Consider the following 24,215-nt stretch of genomic DNA (forward strand, 5'->3'; position numbering starts at 1 on the left):
GCTGCCAGCAAGCTCATACTGATTGACAACTGAACAGGCTCAAATAGCTGTGGTACTATTAGTGAATTCTGAATATCCTGCCAGTCATTTAATGTGTTTTATATTAAACCTACTCAGGTGATCTGAAAATTTGAAATGCACACATACACATTGTACATTGTGTACAAATGATCAAAACAGACATAATACATAAATAAACATAACTACTGATTGAATCATGTTTTTTAGTTATTCTGTTCTTCAGAGCTACATACAAGGACTTGAAGCAGTGGAACAACCTTTGATTTGTTACACAAACCAACATTTAACAAAGGCAACACTGAGGAAGCTGAAGGTAAAAAAGGCAATATGCAGCAGGAATATCTAAATCACTATCTCCCAGCCTTTTTTTGTATACAGGTGTAGCACCAGCTGAATATGTTCATTCAACCAAAGACTAGTACCACCTAGTACCTCACAAGAAAAAGTCTAAATATGTCTCTACTGCTTTCCATTTTGTTGATCATCTCCAGACCTCTCAGATTTTTCCTGTGAACACTTATAAGAGCCATGATCCCTAGGTTGGGAAAGTTTACCTTAGACATGGTGGGAAAAGCTAAAAAAAACAAACAAACAGAGAAATGATGTATAAAATATTTTTGCTTCCAAGATAAAAGTAAATTAGTGGATGAGGAAGGTGTGGAGAGAAGGATGTGGCTTATTGAAGAGACGAGCTTGCAGCCTTCAGTGGATGATGAAAAGAGACACTGCTGCTCCACACTGTTACCTGCCCATTGCAGGCCTTATGGTAGGTATAGTTTAACAAGCAGCCTCTTCTCCTCCCTAGAGTGGATGTTGCAACATTGGACACACACTCAGAGACACACACAGAGTATACACTGGAGGGGATTTGGACATCCTGTCCACCCCTCACTGTTCAACACGGGAACACAGGATGGAAAAACCAACGTGGCCTGAACACAACACGCACAAACACATGCGCGCACAGAGCTTGGCGTCGACTTAGGTGTGCTATTCTTCCACTCTGCTTCTCAGGAAGATCCATCTGTTCATCCTGCACGAGAAAATACTTCTCTTTCCTCCACATACAGGCTGAAAAGCAGCCTACCCTGTCTGTAAAAAGACAAGTACTGGAATCAATTCAATCACTACAGGCAAAGTAAGAGTTGAAAGATAGGGTATACATGCTTGTATGTGTTTATCATGGCAGATATGTGTGGGTCTTTGTGTGAGTGAGTGTGTGTGTGTGTGTGTGTGTGTGTGTGTGTGTGTGTGTGTGGTGTGTGGGGTGGGGTGGGGGGCGGGGTAGGCGGGTGCAGAAGCAATTTCGTTCTGCTCTGTTTGGCAGTGCATCAGTGAGCATTTTTCTGTTTCTCTATCTCCACCACTTGCCGGCTCCCTCTCTTCAGCGCTCACCCATCTCTGTCCATCTTCTACATCCCATCACACACACACACACACACACACACACAAACACACCCTCTTTCCCTCTCTTGTGGCTGTCCCTCTATCTATCTTTCCCTCTCTCACTTTGCCAGCTCCTTCTTGTACAAAACCCCACTTTTCTGTCACTGAGAGTGGGGATTTGGGGTATGGACTTTTGGTGTTTTTCTTGATGGATAATTGATGGGGGGAAACAGCGGGACGCCGCTCGCAGCAGGAGCTGGGATCAATTTGCTGCCGATTCAATGAGTAATGAGTGAAACTGCAATTTGTTCACTGGGAACAGAGCATTTGGTCTTAATTATTTCATAATGTATTTGACATAATCCCATTTAGGAGGAGAGTGGGTAGTCGGCCCTCTGCAGGCCATTTTGTTAGCTGTTTGTGACAGAGATGGGAGAAGAGAAACAGGAAAGTGGATTAGTGTCACAGAGCAGCGATTACATACATGAATTTGGAAGCAATTCTGTTACACTATTTAGGGTGAAAGAGGGAAAGATCGTAAAATGTAGTGGTGCAAAGGCAACATGAAAGGCGGTGTGTGTGTGTGTGTGTGTGTGTTGGGGTGTCTGGTGGAAAGGGGAGAGGAGGGAAATAATAGAAATGACGCTTTGGAAGAGAATGTATGAAATGGGGGGGGGGCACTGTGTGAGTGTGTGTGTTGGGGGGTAATGGGCAGATGCCATTGTCTGGAGCCTATATCACAAAACAGTAAGAGGATTATCCACCCACAGTGCACACACACACACACACACACACACACACCTCTACTGGTTAAAAGCAACATGCACCCAAATAACCCCCTGACATACAAACACCACACAGAGAGACGGAGAGAGGGGGGGGGGTGTTCACACACACACACACACACACACATTAACAGTGGTGTAAAATGGAGCATATTGACTTCCAGTGACAACAGACGCTTTTCTCGTGTGTGTGTGTCTATCTCTCAGTGTGTGTTGGCACTTTGACACCCAAGCGCACAGTGCGCGCGCGCCGTTCCTTTCTGCGCCGCACCGTGCCGTGCTTTGCCGCTCATTGCCTATGTAGCCAAAGGGAAAGGCTTAACGGATCGCACGCGGGCAGGCAGCGACGAAAGAAGAAGAAGAAGAAGGGGAAAAAAAACGGTTAATTAAATTCTCGTCTGCAGACCCTCTGCCGGTCGCGCGCATTACTACTACAACTCCTCGCAGTGCTGCTGCCGACGGACTCAGAGTGACACACGCGCGCGCCAAAGGTGTGGAGGAGAGGGCACCCGCTTGGGACAATGGAACCGAACCCGAGCCGTTAAACGGGTTCCGACGTACACGCACGCACGCACGCGCACACACGCTACAGCTGTGAGGGAGGCCAGACGTTTGGGGGGAGAGGATAACGGCGACATGGCGAAAACGGGCAAGATCTGAACTTTGGAGGATCCGCTGTGAGGATTATCGTACAGCCCCACTACCTGACCGCTGAAAGGAGGAACCGGATCAGAGTTCGCATCGGTGTATCGAAGGGGAAAAGCCCTACGTTATGGCGCGCGGTGACAGTCGTTTAGGGACCTGGCAGGTGCTACTGACCATCTCACTGGTCATCATCCCCCTGTCTGCTCACGGTAAGTCCATTGCTACTACCGGAGTCCCACCCTGTGCGTGCGTGTGTATATGCGTGTGTATGTGTGTGTGTTGCATGCAAACGCGCACGTGCATGAATCAAATCACACCTGCATTAGCATGGCTTTGATGTGGAAAATGACAATTCAAATGATTCATGTATGCAGCATGGGACTGCAGCTGCCATTTACCATTTGGGCATTACTGGTTGATATTCAACAATCTGTGTATTGTCGGCACTGCCATTCTTTAAGCCTATTGGTGACAACCTGCTGAGCATTAACGGGCTTGATCTTGAATTCTGTGTAGTTTAATATGGACACAGATCTTTTAAATGCATTGATAATCCTTTACATTCAGTCATCAGTGTCAAAATTGCTTTCGAAAGACTATCGATCACTCACTAAGCAGTGCAGGCAAATGTAATAGTATGATCTCACATTTTCTGTCTCTCATGTTTAAAGCTGCTATATTGATTATTAATGACACTTGAACCTCTGACTGTGGTCGTGGTCCGACCAATCTCATTTCCATTCAGAGTGTGAGGAGAAAAAAAGCCTTTACCTCCTGTGACCGTTTAATACAATTTAACTGACTCGGTCTTAATGTTAGGAACTGTAACACTGTACGTCTTAATAAAGAAAAGACAGGTAGGTCTGTGGGTGTTGTGACAGACAGGGGCATTTGACAGTCCGGTTGGGCTGCTGCAGCTGCGACTCGCCGCGGCGGTGCGTGGCCCAGACAAAGGCGGGATTAGGTGCACCGTGGCCTGGCTACAGGAGGCCCATTCACAGTGCTGAAAGGACCGAATTCCTCCAGACATCTACGGGGAAGCCCGAGACAACCGAGCCGGCTGCACCGCTGCCCTCCCCCTCCCCCTCTTTACCCACCCCTCCGCATTCTCATTTTACTGTCCATCCCTTGAGACAAGGAGGCAGGCAGTGTGGGAACGAAAATATGACACAACCAGTCTCTGCTGTCTCTCTGGCACACACACACACACACACACACATACACACACACACACACACATACTCGCGCAGAAATATAAGGGAAATCTTGAAAATGTAGAAAACGAGCGCTGCTGCCGCTGCCCAGCAACAGGGTGGCTCGTGCACGCAGAGGGTCGCCGGGGTTCACGTGGGCACGCGCTGCCACTGTACCGCCCCCTCCCTTACCCCTTTCTCGCCGCATCTCGCGCCCTCAATGTGTAACCAGGCGTTAACACTGTGACATATTGACCGGTAAATAGAGCTATATGTCTGACGCCCAGTATCTCGTGCTATAAACCCCAGAGACCACGTGCCTATGGATATGTGATTGATTTGGATCATTAGGCGATTCTTCATCAACACTCAGGTGGCTGTTTATTAGGTACATCTGGCTAAAACTATAATGCAGTCTAATATAGTCTTCAGTTTGGGTTGAAACTGGGAGGTGCAATTTTAACTCTATGGTCATACCCAGGTGTTTCTATTATTTTGTCCACCCCATTTATATCAGTAAGCGGAGGCTAAATAGCAGAAACACATCCCTGTATAATACAGTACAGTTCAAAAATAAAACCTCTCGCTGTGACCCTTAGACCAAGCAAATAAAAAGGAACAACGCAGACAGAATATATAGCTTTAATATTCCTGTAATGATCCTCTAAAGGTTTGTTCTTTAATCTATAGGACTCATTTTTCAAGTTCAGTGTGTTGTAACTCAGGCTCAGACTTTGCTTTCTCAGCAGGTCTGCGATTTTACATAATCATATAAAACTAAAGCTGCATCTAATTGAAATATTCTTCAATTTACAGTTATTTTTCTCGATTAACCAAATAATTGTTCAGTCTAAAAGATATCAGAAAGTCATTAGAACCTATTTTCTGAAAAGAAATGATGTTCTATTTACAATTGTATGGGACTAAGAAAACCAATAAAATAGTCACATTTTGTCACTTTTACTTAAATAATCAGTTATTCAGATGATTGCTGATTCATGCATTCACACACAAAAACACAGAAACACACATTATGCTTGAAGTCCATGTAAAGCAATATGGATCAAATCCAGACTTCTGGGTGCTCTGTCATGTAAGTGTGTGTGTGTGTGTGTGTGTGTGCGTGTGTGTGTGTGTGTGTGTTCACTGTCTGAGTGAATGCACACTGTGATGTCCATCTGCCCTGTAGCCCCAGAAAGCTCATGATATGTCACAATAGATCAGATCATCAGCATCTCTGCTGACTCTCACATACACGCACACAGACGGGGAGAGGAGAATACTATTTATGGTTTAAAAAGATAAAATGCAGATTGGGGTGAAGCAGTTGCAGGTTGACCGATCAGAGGTGTCAAAAAACAAATAAGAGATACGTTCAGAGCAGCTGGACACATGCAGCGCAACGTTTACCAAATGTTTCTTTTAAAAGTCAAAACATAATTAAGTGGATCCTCCACCTGACAGGGACCTACACCTGAGTGCTGACTCTGACTGGTAGTTAAGTGTTCATCCAGCAACAATATGCCGGATACCTACCCATAATTCTCACTGCGTCCAGCTGGTAAGTTGAAAGCTTCTGGGAATCTGCACTCTAGCCAATCACAGTGACCTCAGGTAGAACTTGTTACCATGGTGACATGCTCAGCATGATGCCAGACTAGGTGAAGAGCTGAGCGGCGGTTAAAGGCACAAATCACACCATTTCTAAGGCGGAAATCAAATTGCTAAGCAGGGGCTCGTGCATTCAATTTGCTCGTATTCGCTCTTGTAATCTCCTCATGCTCCCTTTTGCTCTTGTAATCGCTACGAGACTGCCAGCTGCTAACAGGATGCAGCATCTAAGTCTCAACGGGGGAACAAATTGGCAGATTGAACCCTTAAATGAAATCTGAATCAGTTGTAATCAGTTTTAACTGGTGGAGCACGTCTGTCTCTTTCACGAACTGTGAAAGCGTTCAAGTTCATTCCACCTTGGTTTTTCCCAGAGATGGAGTTGGCATACTGACTGGCCGGCTGATTGATTGAAAAACAAGAGAGAGTGAGAGAGAGAACGCACAAACACTGGATTCTCTGTTTCCACTGCAACTCCCTCGCCCCACTCCTCCTTTCAACATGGCACCTCTTTACATCTCACCATGGCAACAGCAGTGTGTGTGTGTGTGTTTTGTGAGGTGAATCTCATGGTTCCTCAGCCACCACTAGTCTTCGTGACTCCAGGCACGTTCAGATGGTTTTTGTATTAGCTCTGAATGAAGTGGCAGACACTGGAAGCAGTGATCTCATTGGACACAGTGGTTTCAGGGTGGCAGCGGGGGGAGAGAGGCCGTCCAGCCAAGTATTTGGACGAGTTTGGCAATTTGTGCAGATGTACCAGGCCAGTGGAAAAGTATGAAGAAGTGGATTTTTGAAAATCAGTCAACTGCAGGAACAGTGCAAGAAAAACACTCCCCAAACTGTTCAAGAGCAGGGTCATTCTGTCTTTCCTTCTGTCTTTCTTTCTTGTACCCTTTGGTTCCTCCTTAAAGATATAGTCTTACATTTTGTTAGATGCACAAATTTGCCTTCTTGCCTAGAGTTAGATGAGAAGATTGATACCACTCATATGTCTGGATGCTAAATATCAAGCAACCTTCCAGCAGCCCATTAGCAAAAAAAAAAAAGACTGGACATAGCTACCCTGACTCTGTCCAAAAGGATAAAATGAAAACTTTAGTATTTCGTTAGAAACTTTGGGATCTCCACTTGAATTTAAAATAGAGTTCAGCAGGTTTGAACAATGTTACTCTGCACAGCATGAATTTGTAATGACTGGCCCACAGGTGATCTGCTGCATGTTAAAAGGTTTTAAGAACCAAAGCCTATCTGCCTGTATCTCTTTGTCCTCTCTCTTGTTCTTTCTCACTCTTTCTCCTTCTTGTGGCTATGTGTGTGCATCTTCCTCTGCAGATTGCTGAGTTACAGGAGAAGTGCCTGACCGGTTGGCCTCTAACCTATAGCCTTAAATCCCTAATCTAATCCTCACCCAGTCGTGGTCACCAGAGCACATTAGTCAATCACTCGATGTGCTTAATCCTACATCTCCGCGGTCTGATTGCATGACAGTTCAGTTCACACTTCAGCTCCTGTTCTGATTTCTTTGACAATTAATCACTTAGCTCTTCAACATGAACCACAGCAAGTTTTTTCTTTGCTGAGCCACACTTTTCCTTAAATCAGCTCTCTCATGGACAGATTTTGTGCACATTGCACTCTGTATATTTTACGATGTTTGTCAAATTCAGCTGAATTCAGAGTGAGGGATATAGCGACTAACTGTATTCTCCTAGAAAACCTGGCCTGGTACAGCCTTAAGGCATTTCTGCAGAATACTGTAGGGATCCATTTAAATTATTCATGCCTTATCCTTGGGCCACAGTCTTTATAAAAGAAAACAGAGACAGCACCATGGGATTAACTCCAATCCAAAAAAAGAAACTTATATTTGTGTGAGTGTGTTCCAGCCATTATTTATTATTTTTTTCTCCTCCACATTCAGATGAAATCACAAAAAAGAGCTGACAAACTCCCCCACCACTCTGTCATTGATGCAGCGCTGACAATATGATTATGTTAAAGTGGCACTCAATTGATTTTACACATCAAAGTCGGTTTACCTGTCACAGTCGAGGACTGCTCGACCTGTGAAAACAGCTGTATGATGTCCTCAGGGTCTCTGGAGGAGCTTTGTCTTGTCTGAGCAAATAAACCCTGTTGATGTCATCGCAGTTATCTCGGCTTGGGCTTTGAGACTACAGATTTTCAATGAAAAGCCTGGGTTACATTCTAGTGGCATCTGGGATAGCTAGGCTTTTTCCAGATAGAAAGGATCTAATGAAAAGACAGTGTACGATCCAGTGGTAAGACAGTGACCCAAAATAGGGACGAAATGTCAGTCTTTGCTGCCTTTATTTTTAAAAGTCTTTGTTTAATCTATCTCTTGTGAGTCCCCCAACTTTGTAGTAGTGTAATACTAAATCACTGGGCTACCCCATAACCCCTTTCTTTGTGTCTGATTGACAGGGAGGCATTCACTGGCCAGGCGCCATCATCACCACAACCAGTCATCTGTCAACAAGGAGGCCTTGAACACCAGGATGGTCCTAAGTGACGACTCGGCAGAGAGAGACCACCTGATTGGAGCAGGTCTCGGGGCCAAACTCCCTCTCAGCTCCACCAAACGTCACCATTCTCATAAACACGCCCACCTGGACTTCGTAGAGGAGGACCCACCTGCGGTGGAGGAGCTCACCGCCGGTGGGGCGGGTCCGGACCAGCCAGGAAACCCCTTGTCTGATGACGTCATCACCGTGGAGTTCCACAGCCCGGCGCCAGATGTCGTCCCCTCCGACTCTGCTCTGGATTGGGCGAAAGCCCCCAAACCCCAGAAGCAGAAAGGTGGAGACCCCACCGCATGGACGCTTTCTGACTTTTACGACTACCTGTCGCCTGATGACGACCTCTCTGCGTTAGATACGACCCCGGAGCCCGAGCCCACACCTTCGCCCCCGGCCGACATGGAGGATGAGAATCCGCTCCTTGCCGGTGCTCCTGTTGTTCCTGAGAACGTGAAGCCTAACAAGGACAGCGGGCCCTCCTTACCCGCTCCTCCCATGCCTGGGCCAGATAAGGGCGATGGGTTAGGCTTAGGTGGCGCCATGGGGGCCGACGGCTGCAGGCTGGGCTTTGTACGCTCTGGTCCCGGGGTGTGTGTGTCTCAGTGTGACATTGAACCCAATTTCTGCTTCAATAGAGGAGTGTGCACCGTGGTGGCAGGAATGGGCGCCTTCTGCAGGTGAGAAAAACACATTTTAATTTACAGGTATGGTGCAGTGGCTTGTTTGGCTGTCTTTCAATAAATTGTACACCTTTTTCAATCTTTCTTCATCATGTTTAGTAACATTTTATTAGCATTTACAAGCAGGCAATGACATTTTAGAGGAAAACTGGTATTCATGCATATGTATAGTACGTGAGTGGCAGCAGGGGTGTTTGGGAGGATTGCCGGGAGCTAAAACATTCCCCCTTTTAATTTGTGTTGTTGGGATAATTTCCAATATGTTCCCTCTCCAACACAAAGGAAAAGATTTAGGACATTTCAGACAAGCACGCACACACTGAAAACACACACATGCACAAAGACAGAAGGCTGGCTTAATGTGTCATGAGGCTCGTCAAGATCACAGCAGGGTCGCCAAAGGATTAGCTCAGTTTTGGAGGCAGGGGGTAAAGAGTGTGTCTGTGCATGTGTGTATGTGTGTGTATTGGTTGGCTGGTGACAGCTGATGTAGACACACGCAGTACACGCACATAGAAAGTATGAGAAAGATGACAATACAGTAAGGTCAGCGAGGAAGACACACACACAAGTTAAATAAAAGACGAACACACACTGCCTGTGCACACAAACACAAACTAATGCACACACACCACGCCTTGATAGCACCATCTGTCCTATCCTGCAGCCTCACTGTGAGCTTTGAGGTAAACTGTTGCTCGTCTCAGCATACCTGCTGAGTAATGGCACACACATACATATGCATACTCAGTCATACACACACAGACACACACTACAATATCTGAGCATTCAAACACTTGCATGAAGTTGCACAGAGAAAAAACAGAAAATGTACAAGGTACACACACACACACACACACACATACACACATGCACACGCACACATATGCATGCACGTGTCCTGATCCTTTGATCTCATTAAGGACTAGGCTGCAGGCCGAATCCCTGCTTTGCTGGACAGACCTCAGGGCACCATGTCATCAGCCCTGAGTACAGTTTTACACTCTTTACTCTGGATAACACGCTGTAGTTATAAATATTGTAAATACACTAGTGGGGTGGGCACACACTCATGATAAACCTCTTGGCTATTGGCTTTTTACAGAAAACTAAATGTGTTGATTTAATATAACAGGCAATAAGTCAAGACGCATGATGAGGTAAGAACAGTCGTTATGCTTCCGCTTCTTCCCCTTTGTATCCAGGTGCAACGTGCAGGACTACATCTGGAACAAAGGCACGCGCTGCGATTGGGCGGTCACAGAGTTCCAGGTGATATGCGTGGTGGTGGGCGTGGCCTCCTTTGTGCTCCTCCTACTCTTCATGATCATCGTATTCTTTGCCAAGAGGCTGCACCGCCTCAAGAACGAGAACAAGCGCCTTCGCAAACGCAGGTGTGTGTGTGAGTGTTTTTGTGTGCGTGCGTGACTGGGAGGTGAGAATGTAAAAAATACTACGTGCTGTGAGTTACACTTTGTGTCACACTGTGATGATATATTTTTTGTGTGTGATGTGTGTGTGTGTCTTCCAGAGGCTTTAACCCCAGTTTCACACTGTGCAGGAAAATGTGGACCTGGAAAGATACAAATGCTTAAAAGAAAAGACATGTTAACTGCAAATATTTATCACACACACATCTCTCTCTCTCCCTCTGCCCTCCTACTGCCCTCCTGCAGTAAGTACCGCCCACAGAGCAGTGAGCCGCAGACGGATGGCCTCTCCGTTTCCACAACAGCCGACGGCTCGCAGCCAAACGTAAGGAAACTGTGCGACACCCCTCCGCCCGCCCCCCAAGCTCACACTCAAAACCTGGCGTACTATGACAACATTATCTGTCAGGTATGCCCCAACTCTCCTCATGTTTACTCTTCCTCTCTCTCTCCTTCCATTCTCCCTATTCTCCTTTCTTCTACATTCTCTTTGGTTGTTCTTATTTAACTTTCCTCCATCTGTTTTCCTCTCTTCCTCATTATGTTCGCTCCTGTGTTGTCTCTCTGCCAGCTCGGGTAGTTTGTCTGCATTTGTTTGTCTTTCTGTCTGTCCGCATGGCTGCCATTCTGTACTGAAAACACCCAGCTAACTGAAGCTTGCAGTGTTATGCGCACACCAAACTCACCTTGTATCCTTATTAAATCAGAAATTGTTTTGGGTTTTCACTCACAGTTGTGTACGTATAGTATAAGTGTGTGTTTAATGCTTTTCGCACTCACCGATCCCCTCAGAGGCCATCAACAACCAGCTATACCTGGGAGTATAAACCCAGAAACCCTTATAACCACTTCCAGGTAAGCAGAGCAGTAACATCCGCATTGCCTGCAGCAGTTTCCCTCCCTGGCTTTGCTTTGAACTTACCCAACGTGCAACTGCTAGATGCCAGATTTTGGCTCTCCATTTGCTGCAAAACCTCACTTTCCACTAGCTCCCCCCCTGCATCTGATCTCCTATCAGCTGTATTCCACGACGTACACTGTAGGTGAAGTGATTAATCACCTCCTGCAAGGCTTCCTGCAACCAGTTGTTCTGAGGTGTTATGTAGTCAGCGCTGTGTGAATAAATAGCAAGTTCCCACATTTTGCTGCCGCTCTTACTGTACGTGTGCCTCTGCAGCATCCTGAGAAGCTCGATGAGGAAACTTAGCCTCCATTTTGTCTTAACTGCTCGCTTCGCTCTCGTGCCCATAAAAGCTCAGGCAGCCATTTTAGGGTCCCTGTGCAGCAGGTCTCCCCCTTTTCTACCCATTTTTCTTCCAGAGGTTGTGCATGTAGTGCTGCTATAAGGTGCATTATGTAGCAGTATGTTTGTGTGTCCATATACGAATATGTGTGCATTGATGCATTCGTTTCTATCCATGTTTCTGTATTTCTGTATTCTGATTTATGTTTGCCCCTGTTTGGCATTCATCAATCATACTCACCAGCTGAGTTACCAAGCCAATACAGTATACAATATTACTGACACATACTTAAGCTCAATAATCAATGATAATTCTTGATAATAGAGGCAGGTGTAAATAGATATCAACCAAAGGTGGCATATAAAGTCCATGAGATCAACAGAACAAGTCCATTTCACTTGTATGACCTCAAGCTTTTTAAATTTGTCATCTGTGGTGTGAAAGGGCGTTCTAGTGAGTTGTGTCCAGCTGTGTCCAGTGTGATTGATCGATGGTGCCCTACTTTCTGCCTGCTGCGCCCATGACCTTCGGAAGTCTGTGACACGCCGATCAATTGATCCGCTTGAACATTTATAAGCTGACATGAGCACATGCACACAGAGACAATAGCTCTGTAGTCATACAAACAGGGCTCCCTTGTTGACAGTCGCGTGCGTTTAGCTACATTCAACGAGGATGCACTCGCAAACACAAGCACAGATTGATGGGTGCTTCAAAATCTGCACATTAATTCTCAGTCCATTACCCATGCTTGGCTAGACTAACTGGAGTGAACAATTTGTGACTTGCTTCTCTGATATAAACCACTGGCCTCGGAGCTCTGCTGGCATTTAACTTTACTCCAAATGTCAGGTCTAGAGGCTAAAAAGCCCCTGCAGGCAAATAGTCTCCAATGCAGTTTTTTTTAAATGTCAGAGGGCTGATTGGCATTTTTTAAAAGGTTGAGGTATGATTAGTTGATTAGATAAAGGTCTAAACATACAGTTGGAGTATCAGTCCATATAGTGACCTGTATCAGTCCGAGAAGATCATCTCTAGCACGACAGAAGCTTCCTGCGAGAGGCGTATGATTCTGCTTGCTGAGCTGCATGTTTTTAGTTTCCACTTTTAGTTTAGTTTTCATTCAGTTTAGTCAAAATCCTTTGAGGATACTATATTGTAAACTACTCTGCAATGTGCTCGTCACTGCTAAATCCACTGTCAGCTGGGGACAGTGCAGATTCCCATGTGCTTCCTCCAATACACATAGAGTAGCCCGCCTCTTCATTTTTCCAACTTACCTGTGAGGGTGTAACGCACCTCAGATTTTGGTGAACGCAGCATTTGCCAAACCATAACTATTGGATTTTCCTACTAAAGCTAGGACTCAGACTTTCCTGCAGGTGCTGACGCACTTTAACGTTGCAGAACCCTGAGTCCTATGTGTTCTCTCTCTCTCTCTCTCTCTCTCTCTCTCTCTCTCTCTCCTTCTGTGTGTATCAAGGTGTATTTGTATGTGTAAATGTGAGGCATGTGTAAAGAGTAACTGACTTTCCCCGCAGGATGAGCCTCAGAAGCAGGAGGACCCAGCAAAGTCACCGCAACCCAAAGAGGAGGGGTCTATGAACATCCTCAACTCTCATTCCCCCAAGCACGAGAACAATCGCCCTATGTCTGTCGTCCACGACCACGGCCACACCCCCAACAACACAGAGGAAAATGCAGAGGTAAACATGCTCCAGAACAACCTGGTATAATGTCACCATCTGTCACAGTGTGCTGCCGGAGAATTTAATGAGCACACATACAACAACAGATCATTACAGGCTAACACTGTTCACACCTCCCGAAGTACACACAAAGTGTGCTTTATACAGTTTTAATCAGGCCTCATGTCAAAAGTAAGCACAACATGAATTTGAGGAAACAACTTGAGAAGCACAATAGTCCTGTTTACAAGGCTGCCATGCCATCAGCGATCATATAGTGGCACTGCTGCCTCCTTCCCTTTCTCTCTCTCTGCCTCTTAATGCTGGTCTAAAATCTCTGGCTTGGACCAAGTAATGACTGACTTTCCTCTTTACTGATGCCCCGCCTTGGTCTTTGACCAATGAACTCTCGCTCCTTCATTGTCTTTGCTCCTGCTTCCCCACCCCCCGCGACCCCCCCCAGCCCCCAACCCCCCACCTCAGCCTGCCCCCGCCTTACTCTCTCTGCCCGCATGCATTGGTGTTATCAACGAAAAGTGTCTGAAAACGTAATATTTGCAAAAGAAGTACGTGGAATTCAAGTGAATCTGTATTTGCGAAGTATTCATGTTTGACATTGCTAATAAGTGGATATGTCTAGATTACATGAGGTCAAAGTAATTGCTTGGAGTTGATATTTGAATCTATATACACATATTACACACGCTGTGTCTTGGTTTTCAATGTGATTTCTAATACTTTAATGTACTTGAGGTTCTTTTGTACTTTTTTGGGTATACATGGAGGATTATAGTTCACAGTTGTTGGAATAAATCTTTTTAATTTTATCCAGCTTGTCCCTGTGTGTTGCTATGAGCTCTACTTTCCCTCTAGATTCTCTCACTCTCTCTTTCTCACTCTCTCTCTCTCTTCTCTGCATGCCGGCTCATAATGAAGCTAACTACTGCCCAACTGCTCCCATGCTAATAATAACTGAATGCATGGCTGACCCTGCTTTTGTGCCACAGTAGGAAGCTCACAGATTACACCACACACTCAACGGGGACTGTGTGCCCATTCAGTACCACGGACAGCTCTCCAAGATGACCAAGAACTACAGCGAGAGCTTAAATATTAGTCTCTGTTTTAAAAAAAAAAAAATCTCTCCCAGAACATCAGAACGTTGTTGCCAGGGAAAACATCACACATTACTGAGTTTTACTTTGTCATTTACAGAATGGCTCTCATGTGAATGGAGATGAAAGTTGAATTATGTGCTCTGAGCTTTGAGTTTGTATACCTGTGTCTATTCTTCTTTCTAGAGAATATCTGGCCACACCATCATTTTTATTCAAACTCGCATTTTTAAAATAATTTTCTGTAACATTGCTTAATTTTTAAACATACAGTATATCATTTGTTGTTTTGTTTTATTTCCCCAGGTCTAGTGCTGATCATTTATTTACCCTCCTCTATCCATGGATGGATTAGTAAATGGGCCGACTGGGCACAGACACAGGGGCCTGGGCTGTTTAGAGGGATCTGTGCCTGTTCTTACCAATTGTTGTTATATTCCAATCATTTTTTTAAATGCTGATTTATAGTTTTTGGTTATCAGCTAGTTCCAAGTCTGATGTGCTACAGTACAATTCAAAATTAGCATAGGAAATACAAAGTGCTTGACTTAAGGCAAAGAAATGCATCAGAACAACATTTAATATCACAATATGAACGATTATGAAAATCCATGAAGCAGAATGAAATTAGACCGGAGAGAGATAGAATAAGATAAAATAAAATACAGCGAGGCAAAAAGATAATACAACAGAAATTCAGTTATAGTGTTGTAAAGGTGCAGTAATGAGGTAGCTCAAAATCAAAATATAAAATACAGTACAGTAGAGCAACCCACTCAGCTCCACAGATCTTTACGGCATTTTCAGCTCACTGTTTTCCACTGTTTTGTTTGTTTTTTCTCTCATCACTCTTGTAGCATCATTTTGGTCACAGCAGGAAATTCATATGTGAAAAAGCTTATAAGACCCATTGTGTGCTACCCGGCATCAAAGGGCAGACTAGCTGGTAAACACTGTGGATAATTCAGCAGCTAAAAAGTCACATATTTCCCAGAGGAGTTGGTGGAGACCCAAAACAGAGCTATTATGACAGTAAATATTGGACTTCCATTCGTAAGGCAGCCAGGAACAGAAGCCAAACAAATGCTAATGTTGCTCCAAACCTGCTGGGTGTACAAAGTGTGCAACTGTTTGCTATATTAACTTAAAAGGTGATAACATGTTAGTGCTGTGTTCACAGCTGGTTTCCACTGCCCACTATTGGCATAAAAATTGGTTAATGCAGCTTTAACCCGTTGTGTCTGGGTGCCCAGGGGCCCATTGTCTCATAATCCATGCATGCCTCTCTGTATTGATTTATTTCATCATTATTATTCCTCTGTGACTCTCCCTGCATTGTTGCATCTCTCTCTACTTGCCATATTTTCACATCAGGATGGAGTCACTATTGGCCTGGAAGTGCTCCTGCCCAAAGAGGCCAAGCTCCACTCAGACACCAACTCACCCCTTCAGTATGACGTCTTCCTCTACAAGGTTGCCAACAATGGAGAATCCACATCTCCCAGCAAAGCCCCTCCCACTCACAGTGCTAACTCATACTCCAGCTCTCACCCAGTTCCCAAGTCACCCAAATCGCCCAGAACACCTAACATGCAAAAGTCGCCCAAGGTGCCTAAGTCACCCAGATCACCAAGACACTCCAAGGAGCACCCATGCGTTAACCGTGAACCCTTGTCTGGAAGGCACTCCTCACCTGGCCGTTACCCCTCACCCGGTCGCCACCCGTCACCGGTTCGTCATTCCGCACCTGGGTGCTATTCCTCCCCCACCTGCCATCTGCCCTCCCACCACTCTCCCGCCCAGTACAAATGCATGCCCACCTCCGCTTCCACCCCGCCCCAGCTACGCAGGCCCAGAGGTCGATCTCAAGCTCCCGGCTCAGAATGCTCAAGGACCAGGAGAGAGTACCAGAGTGGATACATTCATCCATCCCCCTCCTCACCTCATCTTACCCAGCCGCCTCCATCACCATCATCCAGGGTGAAGTACAGCCCAGTCAGCACCCGATCTCTGCCACCGCTCTCCTGACCTGGCCTCCACCCAGTCTGGCCCAGGCCTCCATAAATTCAAACGCACAGACATATATCACAATTTAATCTATCCAGTGATCTGTCCATCATGGTTCTAACTCTTTTATTTGTGATTTATAGATCATATATCCATCCACCCATCATCCATCTTTGTACCCTGCCTCCCCACATTTATACCCAGAGGATGAGCACAGCACCTGGCCCTGGTCCATGGAGCCAGAAACCTAGAACTGGGACAGCTCTGTATACACCACACTCACTAAAACGCAGTCATGGATGCACCAAAATGCACACATAAATCACTGTGTAGTCTCTGCAGCCACATATTCACTCCGTCATGTAAATAACAACCTCTCAAAGCTCAGGTTACTGCTCAAACAAGCACAAAATGAACCACTACATGTGAACACTTTCTCCTAGAATGGTGCCAACATCAGCGACTGCTGAGGATATTGTTCATAATGGTTTCATAGGAGTTTACTACAGTAGCCTTAGTGTTTTCAATGGTTTCTATAAATCTTTTGCTATTAAGTGTATAAGATTATTTCATGTTTTCAAAGGCATTTTTGGTATGTTTTTCATGTTTCTCATCCTCAATAAATAGATGAACAACACAATGTGCAGCATTGTCCTCTAAAGATGGAGTAAGCTGAGAGGAACAAAGCAAACAATGACCAAAAGAGACAGCAAAGCAACAGGAATAAAAGATGTTGATTGTTGTTTAGTGTAGCCAAGTTGCACATGAAAAAATATGAAGGACTCTGCCGCCACGCTGTGGACATAGAAAGCATTGCAATATGAACAACAAAATTAAGTCCCTTGTAATTCTGTTCAATTTTAGTTTCAATTATCTGTCGAATAATATGTTGAAGGAGTAAATAGTAAAACTATATGATAGCTCCCTGCTTAATTCTTAAACATGGGTCATTTCTGTGTCTTTATGTCTGGATTTGTCTGTCCACAGTATGAACTACAGTCATGTGCGTGTGTCTGTGCGTAAGAGATCACACAACCAGACTTACTGACTGAAAGTGTTCCCATATTTCTGCGTGTACTGTAGTTTAAGTAAAACTCCATATTTCTAGCCACTGTTAGGTAAAGTTTGGTGAACAGCTGCTACTTTGGCCACAAGAGATTAACATTAAATACTAAAAAATTGCAACAGTAGAAAAGTCAAAAAGTCAGTGAACTAACTTGATTTTATCAGTTACACAGCAACACTTATCTAAGATTAGCTAACATTAGCTAACTTTAGCCACCATTTAGCTCAAAGATTACAAAGTCTCTAAAGCCCAACAAAAGCCAGTTATCCTTTTTAGGGGTTAAAAAATGTAATATTATATAGTTGATATGTTGAAGTTTTTTATCATTAAATGGAAGTGAAGTGTCCTAATTGGCTCACAAGAGATGCGGCGGTGGCCATGTCTGGTAGCAGAGAACCAGCAAGGAAACAAAGGCACAAAATCAACAAACTTCCTGGAAACTGTAGGTTAGGGGAAAACAGTGTTTAGTTAGCAGAGATATTGAAGAAAGAAAAGCATGCCAGCATCCACACAGACCAACACTGACATTATCAGGTAAGTCTTAAGTCTTTTTTAATTGTGCTGCGCTGAATTAGCCATTTAGCCTTAAACCTGGCGTTAGCAGCAGTCTTTTCCCCCATTGAATTCACCCAGGTTAAGGTTCAGAACAAAACATATACTCCAGTTTGTAGGTTTGATGAGAAGGAGACTAGCATGACAGCTAATACTGGTTGTTCAGGGTCTGAGGTTCTTGTGTTATGTGACAGTCTGCTGACTGGCTATTAGCTAGCCCCAGTTTGTGCCTTTCAGCTCTTTTTGTACAATACAACAATATTAATTTATTATTATTTTTAATGAAAATATACATTAATTGCAACTAACATAAATAAAGACAAAAAATAACTAATAATAATATTTAGAATTTTTGTTTTATGTTATGTTTTAACAGAATATGTAATTTGTGGCTACTATTTTTAGGGATTAGGAAAATGAGACACTACTTGGTAATCCTGGTTAAAAAATCCTTTTTAATAAACGATCTAATATAATAATTTTTAACCAGATGGTTATATTTGAATATTATGAAAGTACCTTCAGAACAGCTGTAGTGGTTGTTCCATGACTCTCTTGGCTGATTATGAAACCAAAAAGATAAAATTTCTATGTTTTATGTTCTGATTTTTTCCTCAAAGGATATCACATGTCATTTCGATTGCAGATATATATGATGTAGCAGGAAAAAAACATTTAAAGCCATTTAATTTCAGTTGTTAAAACATAACAGATAAAACAGATGGAGAGGAGATATTATTCCCTTTGACTGCCTTTATTCTCTATGCTGCTAGTTTCTCGGCACTTTTCCTCATGTTGGCACTTTCTTATTTATAATGTGAGGGTCCTGGCTTCTATCCTCCTCAGTATGTGAATCTGCCCATCTCTAGCACTTCTGTTTTCTTGAGGCAGTTCAAATTAAAACTCTTACATATTTCCCATAAAGTGACCTCCACTGTACTGTGGTCAACAGCTGTAGGCAGCTTCTCTATTCTTTGACTTTTTCCCTGAAATCAAAAGAACCATCTCATTACAGATGGATTGGGTGAAGGTGAAGTTATCCTTCCCACTCATTCATCAGAAATAGGCTGTGTTGACATGAAAAGAGTACTTGACAGGTTTTAAAGTGGAGTATCCGTATCTCTCAGTGACACTCTATGCCTCTGAAGAGCTCTCCCGTCCTGCTCCACCTGTAAGGTGCTCACTGTGTGTCCTCAGTGTGTCCTCACTTGCCAGTTTTTTTTTTTTTGTTGTTTGTTTTTTTTAATAGCAGTTGCAGCATTGAGAAATGTCCCCAGCATTTTTTTCCACAAGGACATGGAAGAGATCTGACGTCTTTCTGTAATAAAGTTTCATTTTGGAGTGACCTCATTCCCCACTCAGGAAATATAATTATGTTTTTCTGGCTCAGTAAACCTGGACAGTGTGTTCCTATAATGGTGCATGAAAGACATTCAATTCAACATTTTACTTACAATTTAGCTGCAACAAAAGGTATGACAAAAGACTGTGGGCTTTTCAGTCTGGTGTTAAGTTACTCTTTCACAAGCCTCCGTGTTAAACCTTGTAAGCCTACAGTACATTGCATCCATGAGATGCCTTGCAGAAAAGAAGAAAACAAAGAGAGAGCTAAGACAGTAAAATGAAAAACTGTACAGATTAACAAGTTGAAATGACAAAAACACACACACACACACACAATTAAACCACAGATATTGCAAGAACAATTACTTAACAAATTTAAAATTAATTTTAAGAATAAAATTGATAATATGATCCTGCTTTCACTGCCCTCATCTCCTCAGGTGCAGTAGATCATTCCATTAATGGTTTGAAAAAGAGCAAATACAGAAGATGCCACAGTGCTGCTTCCTCTAGATTATTGTCTGCTCTCAGACTTCATATCACAAATGCACCGATCTCAGAGAAAAGTCATGCAGTCACGACTAATCCAGAAATACTGACTGTCTGCAAAACTCATAGCAGGGTGTAAATTCAGAGATCCAGCTGAAGATGATTCCTCAGCATGAGTTGATTAAAGTGCAGGCAGTCGGTCAGGAGTGAGCAGAGACTTTATTTTCAAAGAGGTTTTGATCTACAAAGAGGTCAGTTTTCAGAGATTTAGCCAGATGTAGGAGCTTTATAGTCTGTTTGAACAAAGACTACTACAAAATAACCTCTCAGACTCAGTTTGTGTGCTTCACTGAGAAGACTGATAAAACATTTAAGGCATGGTTGGAGATCATCCGCAAAAAATACTGAATGGGGAAAAAAGATGTTCTCCCTTTATGTTTTTCCCCATTCAGTATGTTTTCAAAAGCTGCATTTAATACCTTAAAGTTTGATTAGTTGTAGATCTGTAAGATGGGTCTGTAAGCTGAAACAAAACCCTGTTCATGAGGGAAATATCACAGCTTCTATACACTTGATTCCTCTGAGATGTCACCTTGTACAACCTGCCTCTCTTCTCTGTGAGTGTGTGTGTGTGTGTGTGTGTGTGTGTGTGTGTGTGTGTGTGTGTGTGTGTGTGTGTGTGTGTGCGTGTTTGTGTGCAGCTCCTGCACAAACCACTGAGCGGCAGCGTTGCACCGTGGTCCAGCTTGCACTGCTTGCTACTGTAGATACAGATAAGACCCGCTGGCACTTTGAAACCGCTGATCTGCATCTTCATTAGCATTCACTCTGTGTCGACTGAGGGAACGTGTGCTGATTCAACATGATGCTGTGATGACTGATAACGTTATCATGTAGATATCAGGATGATCTCTGGTGATCTCAGGTGTATTTAAAGCTTTCGCAGGGGGAAGAGATGAGTGCTGGGATAGTGCACAGGTGTGTGTAAGGGTGTGTGTGTTTGTGTGTAAGATGGATACTATGTGATCTGCTGTGGGGTGATGAGATGATATGTCTGCATACTGCATGTGTAGATTGTGTGTGTGTGAGAGAGTGTGTGTGAACTACCTGAGTGCATTGCTTTTTGGCAGCATCATTACTGTCTCTTTAAATACGGCTATAAAGTATTTTTGCTGACCCAAAACAGATGTAATTCCCTCTCTCTTGCTTCCACTCTGCCCCTCCTTCTGGCTGTAATGTACCCACACACACACCCACACCCACACACACACACACACACACACATACAGGTCTCCTGAGATACCTCTCACAGAAGATGAAGGGTTTTTTATAATTAGTGGAATACGCACACAGTGCAGTGAATCAACTGTATTCTCCACACAAAAACCAATTTGATTTTTAAATCATTTTTGCTTTCACCAGCAAAGAAAAGGTGATGACTTATTATTCACCTGTCAGCCAAATGCAAAATACAGACCACAGTAATCCATATAATATGAATAATCTCATAGAGTTAACATACTGTATGTATTGTTCACCCTCAATAGATACGTTAACTCTATTGTTGCGTATACACGGTTTCAAGTTTTAAAATTGTGCTTTTTTATGTGTTTCACTCTCCACAATATTAATAGACCCCCCACTTACTGTCTTTCTCCCTCTCTCTTTGTGCTGATGCTTTTGTGGCCGCTCCTCTCTGTGAGTCAGGCTAAATTACTTTCTATTCAGGAGTGAGAAATGTCATCACTTTGTGTGCATGCACGGGGGTGTGTGCAAGAGAACATAAAGGGTCTTACTTGAACTTGAAGGTATCTAGCTGCACAGATAGTTTTGGTTTTTGGTTTTGGTGACATTTTTTTGATGTTTCAGCAAGACAAACAAATTTCTATTCACTTCTATTGCATTGGGATTGCAGAAGTCTGAACAGCATGTATAGTATATGTTTTGTCTGATTTAGGTGAACTTACCCTTTAAAGAATTAATCTGGTAATACCCTGTATTTTTACCATTGTCAACAAATCAAAGCAAAGTATTGTCTGTGTAACCAAAGCATAATGTATTTTACTCCTCAAATGTGTATTTATCCACAACTGCAAATAGTCCCCAGTATATGCACAGTGCACTTCTGTTTCAGTTGCATTTGCTAAAAATTACAATGCCCAGCTGGTTTAGAAATAACCAAACCATTTTTCAAAAATCAGGCACATATTGTTTAGATACATTTTAGAAGATATTAGTTCTCAGAAGGAGGCCTAACCCTAACCCCCCCCCTGAACACACACACACACACAGATAACATTACAAATTGACCTGCTCTTGGACTGTCAAAGATGAACAAACAGGAAGGGAAGTTAACTCAGTCTCCTCTTTCCCTTGCCTTCGTCCTCCTCATTTTCCCTTGCTTCTCTCTCCTTCACTGCCCATCATTTTGTTTTTTCACCCGCGGTAACATTCCTCTCTCTTTACCCCCCTCCTTCAGCTTCTCTCCCTCGGCTTCCATATTGATTTACTTGATATCCCGTGGTCACATTCTTGTGGCGAAGGTTTCCGGCTGAAAACCACTGACATTTACCTTGCAGTCACAACACGGCTCATTTAAGCCTGAGAAAATAATGTGCGCTTTTACAGTGCACGCCAACGCCATGAGAGTTAAAGGACGATTGCAGACATTTTGAACAACTAATGGTGTAATGAACCATCTGAGAAGTATGAGTCAAAGGCCTCAGTGCTTGTGATAGACATCTAAAGACAAGTATTAATGTGCTGAAAGTTACCAAAGTTCATCTTCTTCTTGTTCCCCATTCTAATGCCTACTCAACTTTCCTGTTTCTCCATTGGTCCTTGTTTCCATGGAGATTTCTCAGATCCCTAGGTGGGCTTTAATTAAGGCGAAAGAGTGAGAGACAGAAAGAGAACCTGAAAGGTGATGAGAAACACTGCTTTCGTAAGGTCTTGTAAGTCAAAGGCAAAGTGCACGCATGCACACGCACACACACACACACACACACACACACACACACACACACACACACACACACACCACAAAACATATCTGAGGGCAGGATAGGACCTCCTGTGGAGAGGAAGGTGGGGACCCAAAGGCTGCACCCTGCCCTCACCCAGTGGTGCTGGAAGGAAGGAACCCAAATTTACCAACGTGGGTGGGAGGCATCCCACACACTCTCATGAGACACAGGTGTGCACAACTGGGAGGGGCCCAGCACAGCAGGACCACCGGCAGAAGAGAGGCTTAGAGGGATGTGCAGTGATAGTGGTGCATGTGAAATAACAAGCACGGTTCTTCTTCTCTTTCCACATTAAGCCTTGACAAAAGGCCTGTCATTGGATTAAATTACAATAAACAGTGTAAATACAAACATCTATACATAGTAACTACTTCCATCAATAAATGTATGTACATAAATTAAAGATTTCAGTCACTGATGTGGCTTTTTCTCTCAGAAAAATGTGCAATGACAGAAACAAAACATCACGCAATACATGACACAGCGCGAGAGCTTGAGTCAGAGCAGACAATTCACAAGTGACTCTATTATAAACTTCAAATGTCTCCCAGACACCTCTATTTGCAGACTGTGATTGTATTCGGTCTAATTACAATAACTTCATGTTCTGTGTGTGGTGAAAAGATGAATTCATTATAGTTCTTGAATACATTCTACTTTTTAAATATATAATATCATCGCCCACTGATACAAGTCAGTGTGAAATTGCAGTAACATTCCCTCATTCCTCTCCTCTGTTTGGTGGCTCACACCTGACTTATCACTAGCTGTCTGACTGAGTGAGTTAATGTGTTCAACAGCCAGCTGTCCCTCAAATAACACACTCAATAATTCATATTGCAAGGCACACACCATCACATACACACAAACACACACACACACACACACACACATATATAAGTATGCATGTGTATGTGTGTTGTAATGCAGGTCAGTCCGACAATTTTTTGCGTAAACTCTGCAAGGATGTATAAGCAGTATAAGTGCTGACGAGTCTTGGACGTAGCATCTTTGCTTGCTAAGGAGGCAATAAAAGAATGTGTGTGTGGGATAGAGATGGTCACAGCAGGTGTGTGTGCAAAGCAATGGAAGAGAGGCTGTGTAAGCATGTGTGTGTGTGTGTGTGTGTGTGTGTGTGAGTGTGTGTGTGTCCTCTTTACTAATGGATATCAGATCGCCCATGTGTTGAGCCAGCAGAAGTAGAGCAGTCGATCCATCATGTCAAACTGGGGTCACAATCGCAGGCCGATCTTCACTCACACACTCCCAAGTAATTTACCCAAAACGTTTACATTCAGGCAAAACTCAGCCAGCTCTTTAATTAGTAAATGTGAGTGCATTCAAGGATTAGATATTAAAACAGTTTGAAAGACAAGAAAACGGGTGGGTG

General features: G+C 43.6%; 1 protein-coding gene across 2 annotated transcripts; it reads left to right on the top strand.

Moving 5' to 3' along the window:
- The first annotated feature begins 2,306 nt into the window (after positions 1 to 2,306).
- LOC108897797 (uncharacterized) lies at positions 2,307 to 17,041 on the top strand. 2 transcript variants are annotated; one of them, XM_018697586.2, is made up of 6 exons: positions 2,307 to 3,046; positions 8,090 to 8,861; positions 10,070 to 10,258; positions 10,541 to 10,619; positions 13,080 to 13,244; positions 15,716 to 17,041. In XM_018697586.2, exons 1-6 carry the CDS (start codon positions 2,965 to 2,967, stop codon positions 16,367 to 16,369), a joined length of 1,941 nt encoding a protein of 646 aa, XP_018553102.2. In that variant the 5' UTR covers positions 2,307 to 2,964; the 3' UTR covers positions 16,370 to 17,041. The 2 variants fall into 2 exon arrangements, with proteins under 2 accessions (XP_018553102.2, XP_018553101.2); XM_018697585.2 differs by having other exon boundaries at positions 2,310 to 3,046; positions 10,541 to 10,703; positions 15,716 to 17,030.
- Positions 17,042 to 24,215: the final 7,174 nt, after the last annotated feature.

This window comes from Lates calcarifer, linkage group LG3 (genome assembly GCF_001640805.2).
Source record: "Lates calcarifer isolate ASB-BC8 linkage group LG3, TLL_Latcal_v3, whole genome shotgun sequence".
NCBI lineage: Eukaryota > Metazoa > Chordata > Actinopteri > Centropomidae > Lates > Lates calcarifer.

What these genes read in the sequence shown, in the direction of transcription:
- LOC108897797 (XM_018697585.2), top strand. Translation starts at nt 2,965, where the DNA reads ATGGCGCGCGGTGACAGTCGTTTAGGGACCTGGCAGGTGCTACTGACC. An exon ending in CATCCCCCTGTCTGCTCACG is followed by an intron (nt 3,047 to 8,089) that starts GTAAGTCCATTG and finishes TCTGATTGACAG; the next exon opens with GGAGGCATTCACTGGCCAGG. An exon ending in AAGCGCCTTCGCAAACGCAG is followed by an intron (nt 10,259 to 10,540) that starts GTGTGTGTGTGA and finishes GCCCTCCTGCAG; the next exon opens with TAAGTACCGCCCACAGAGCA.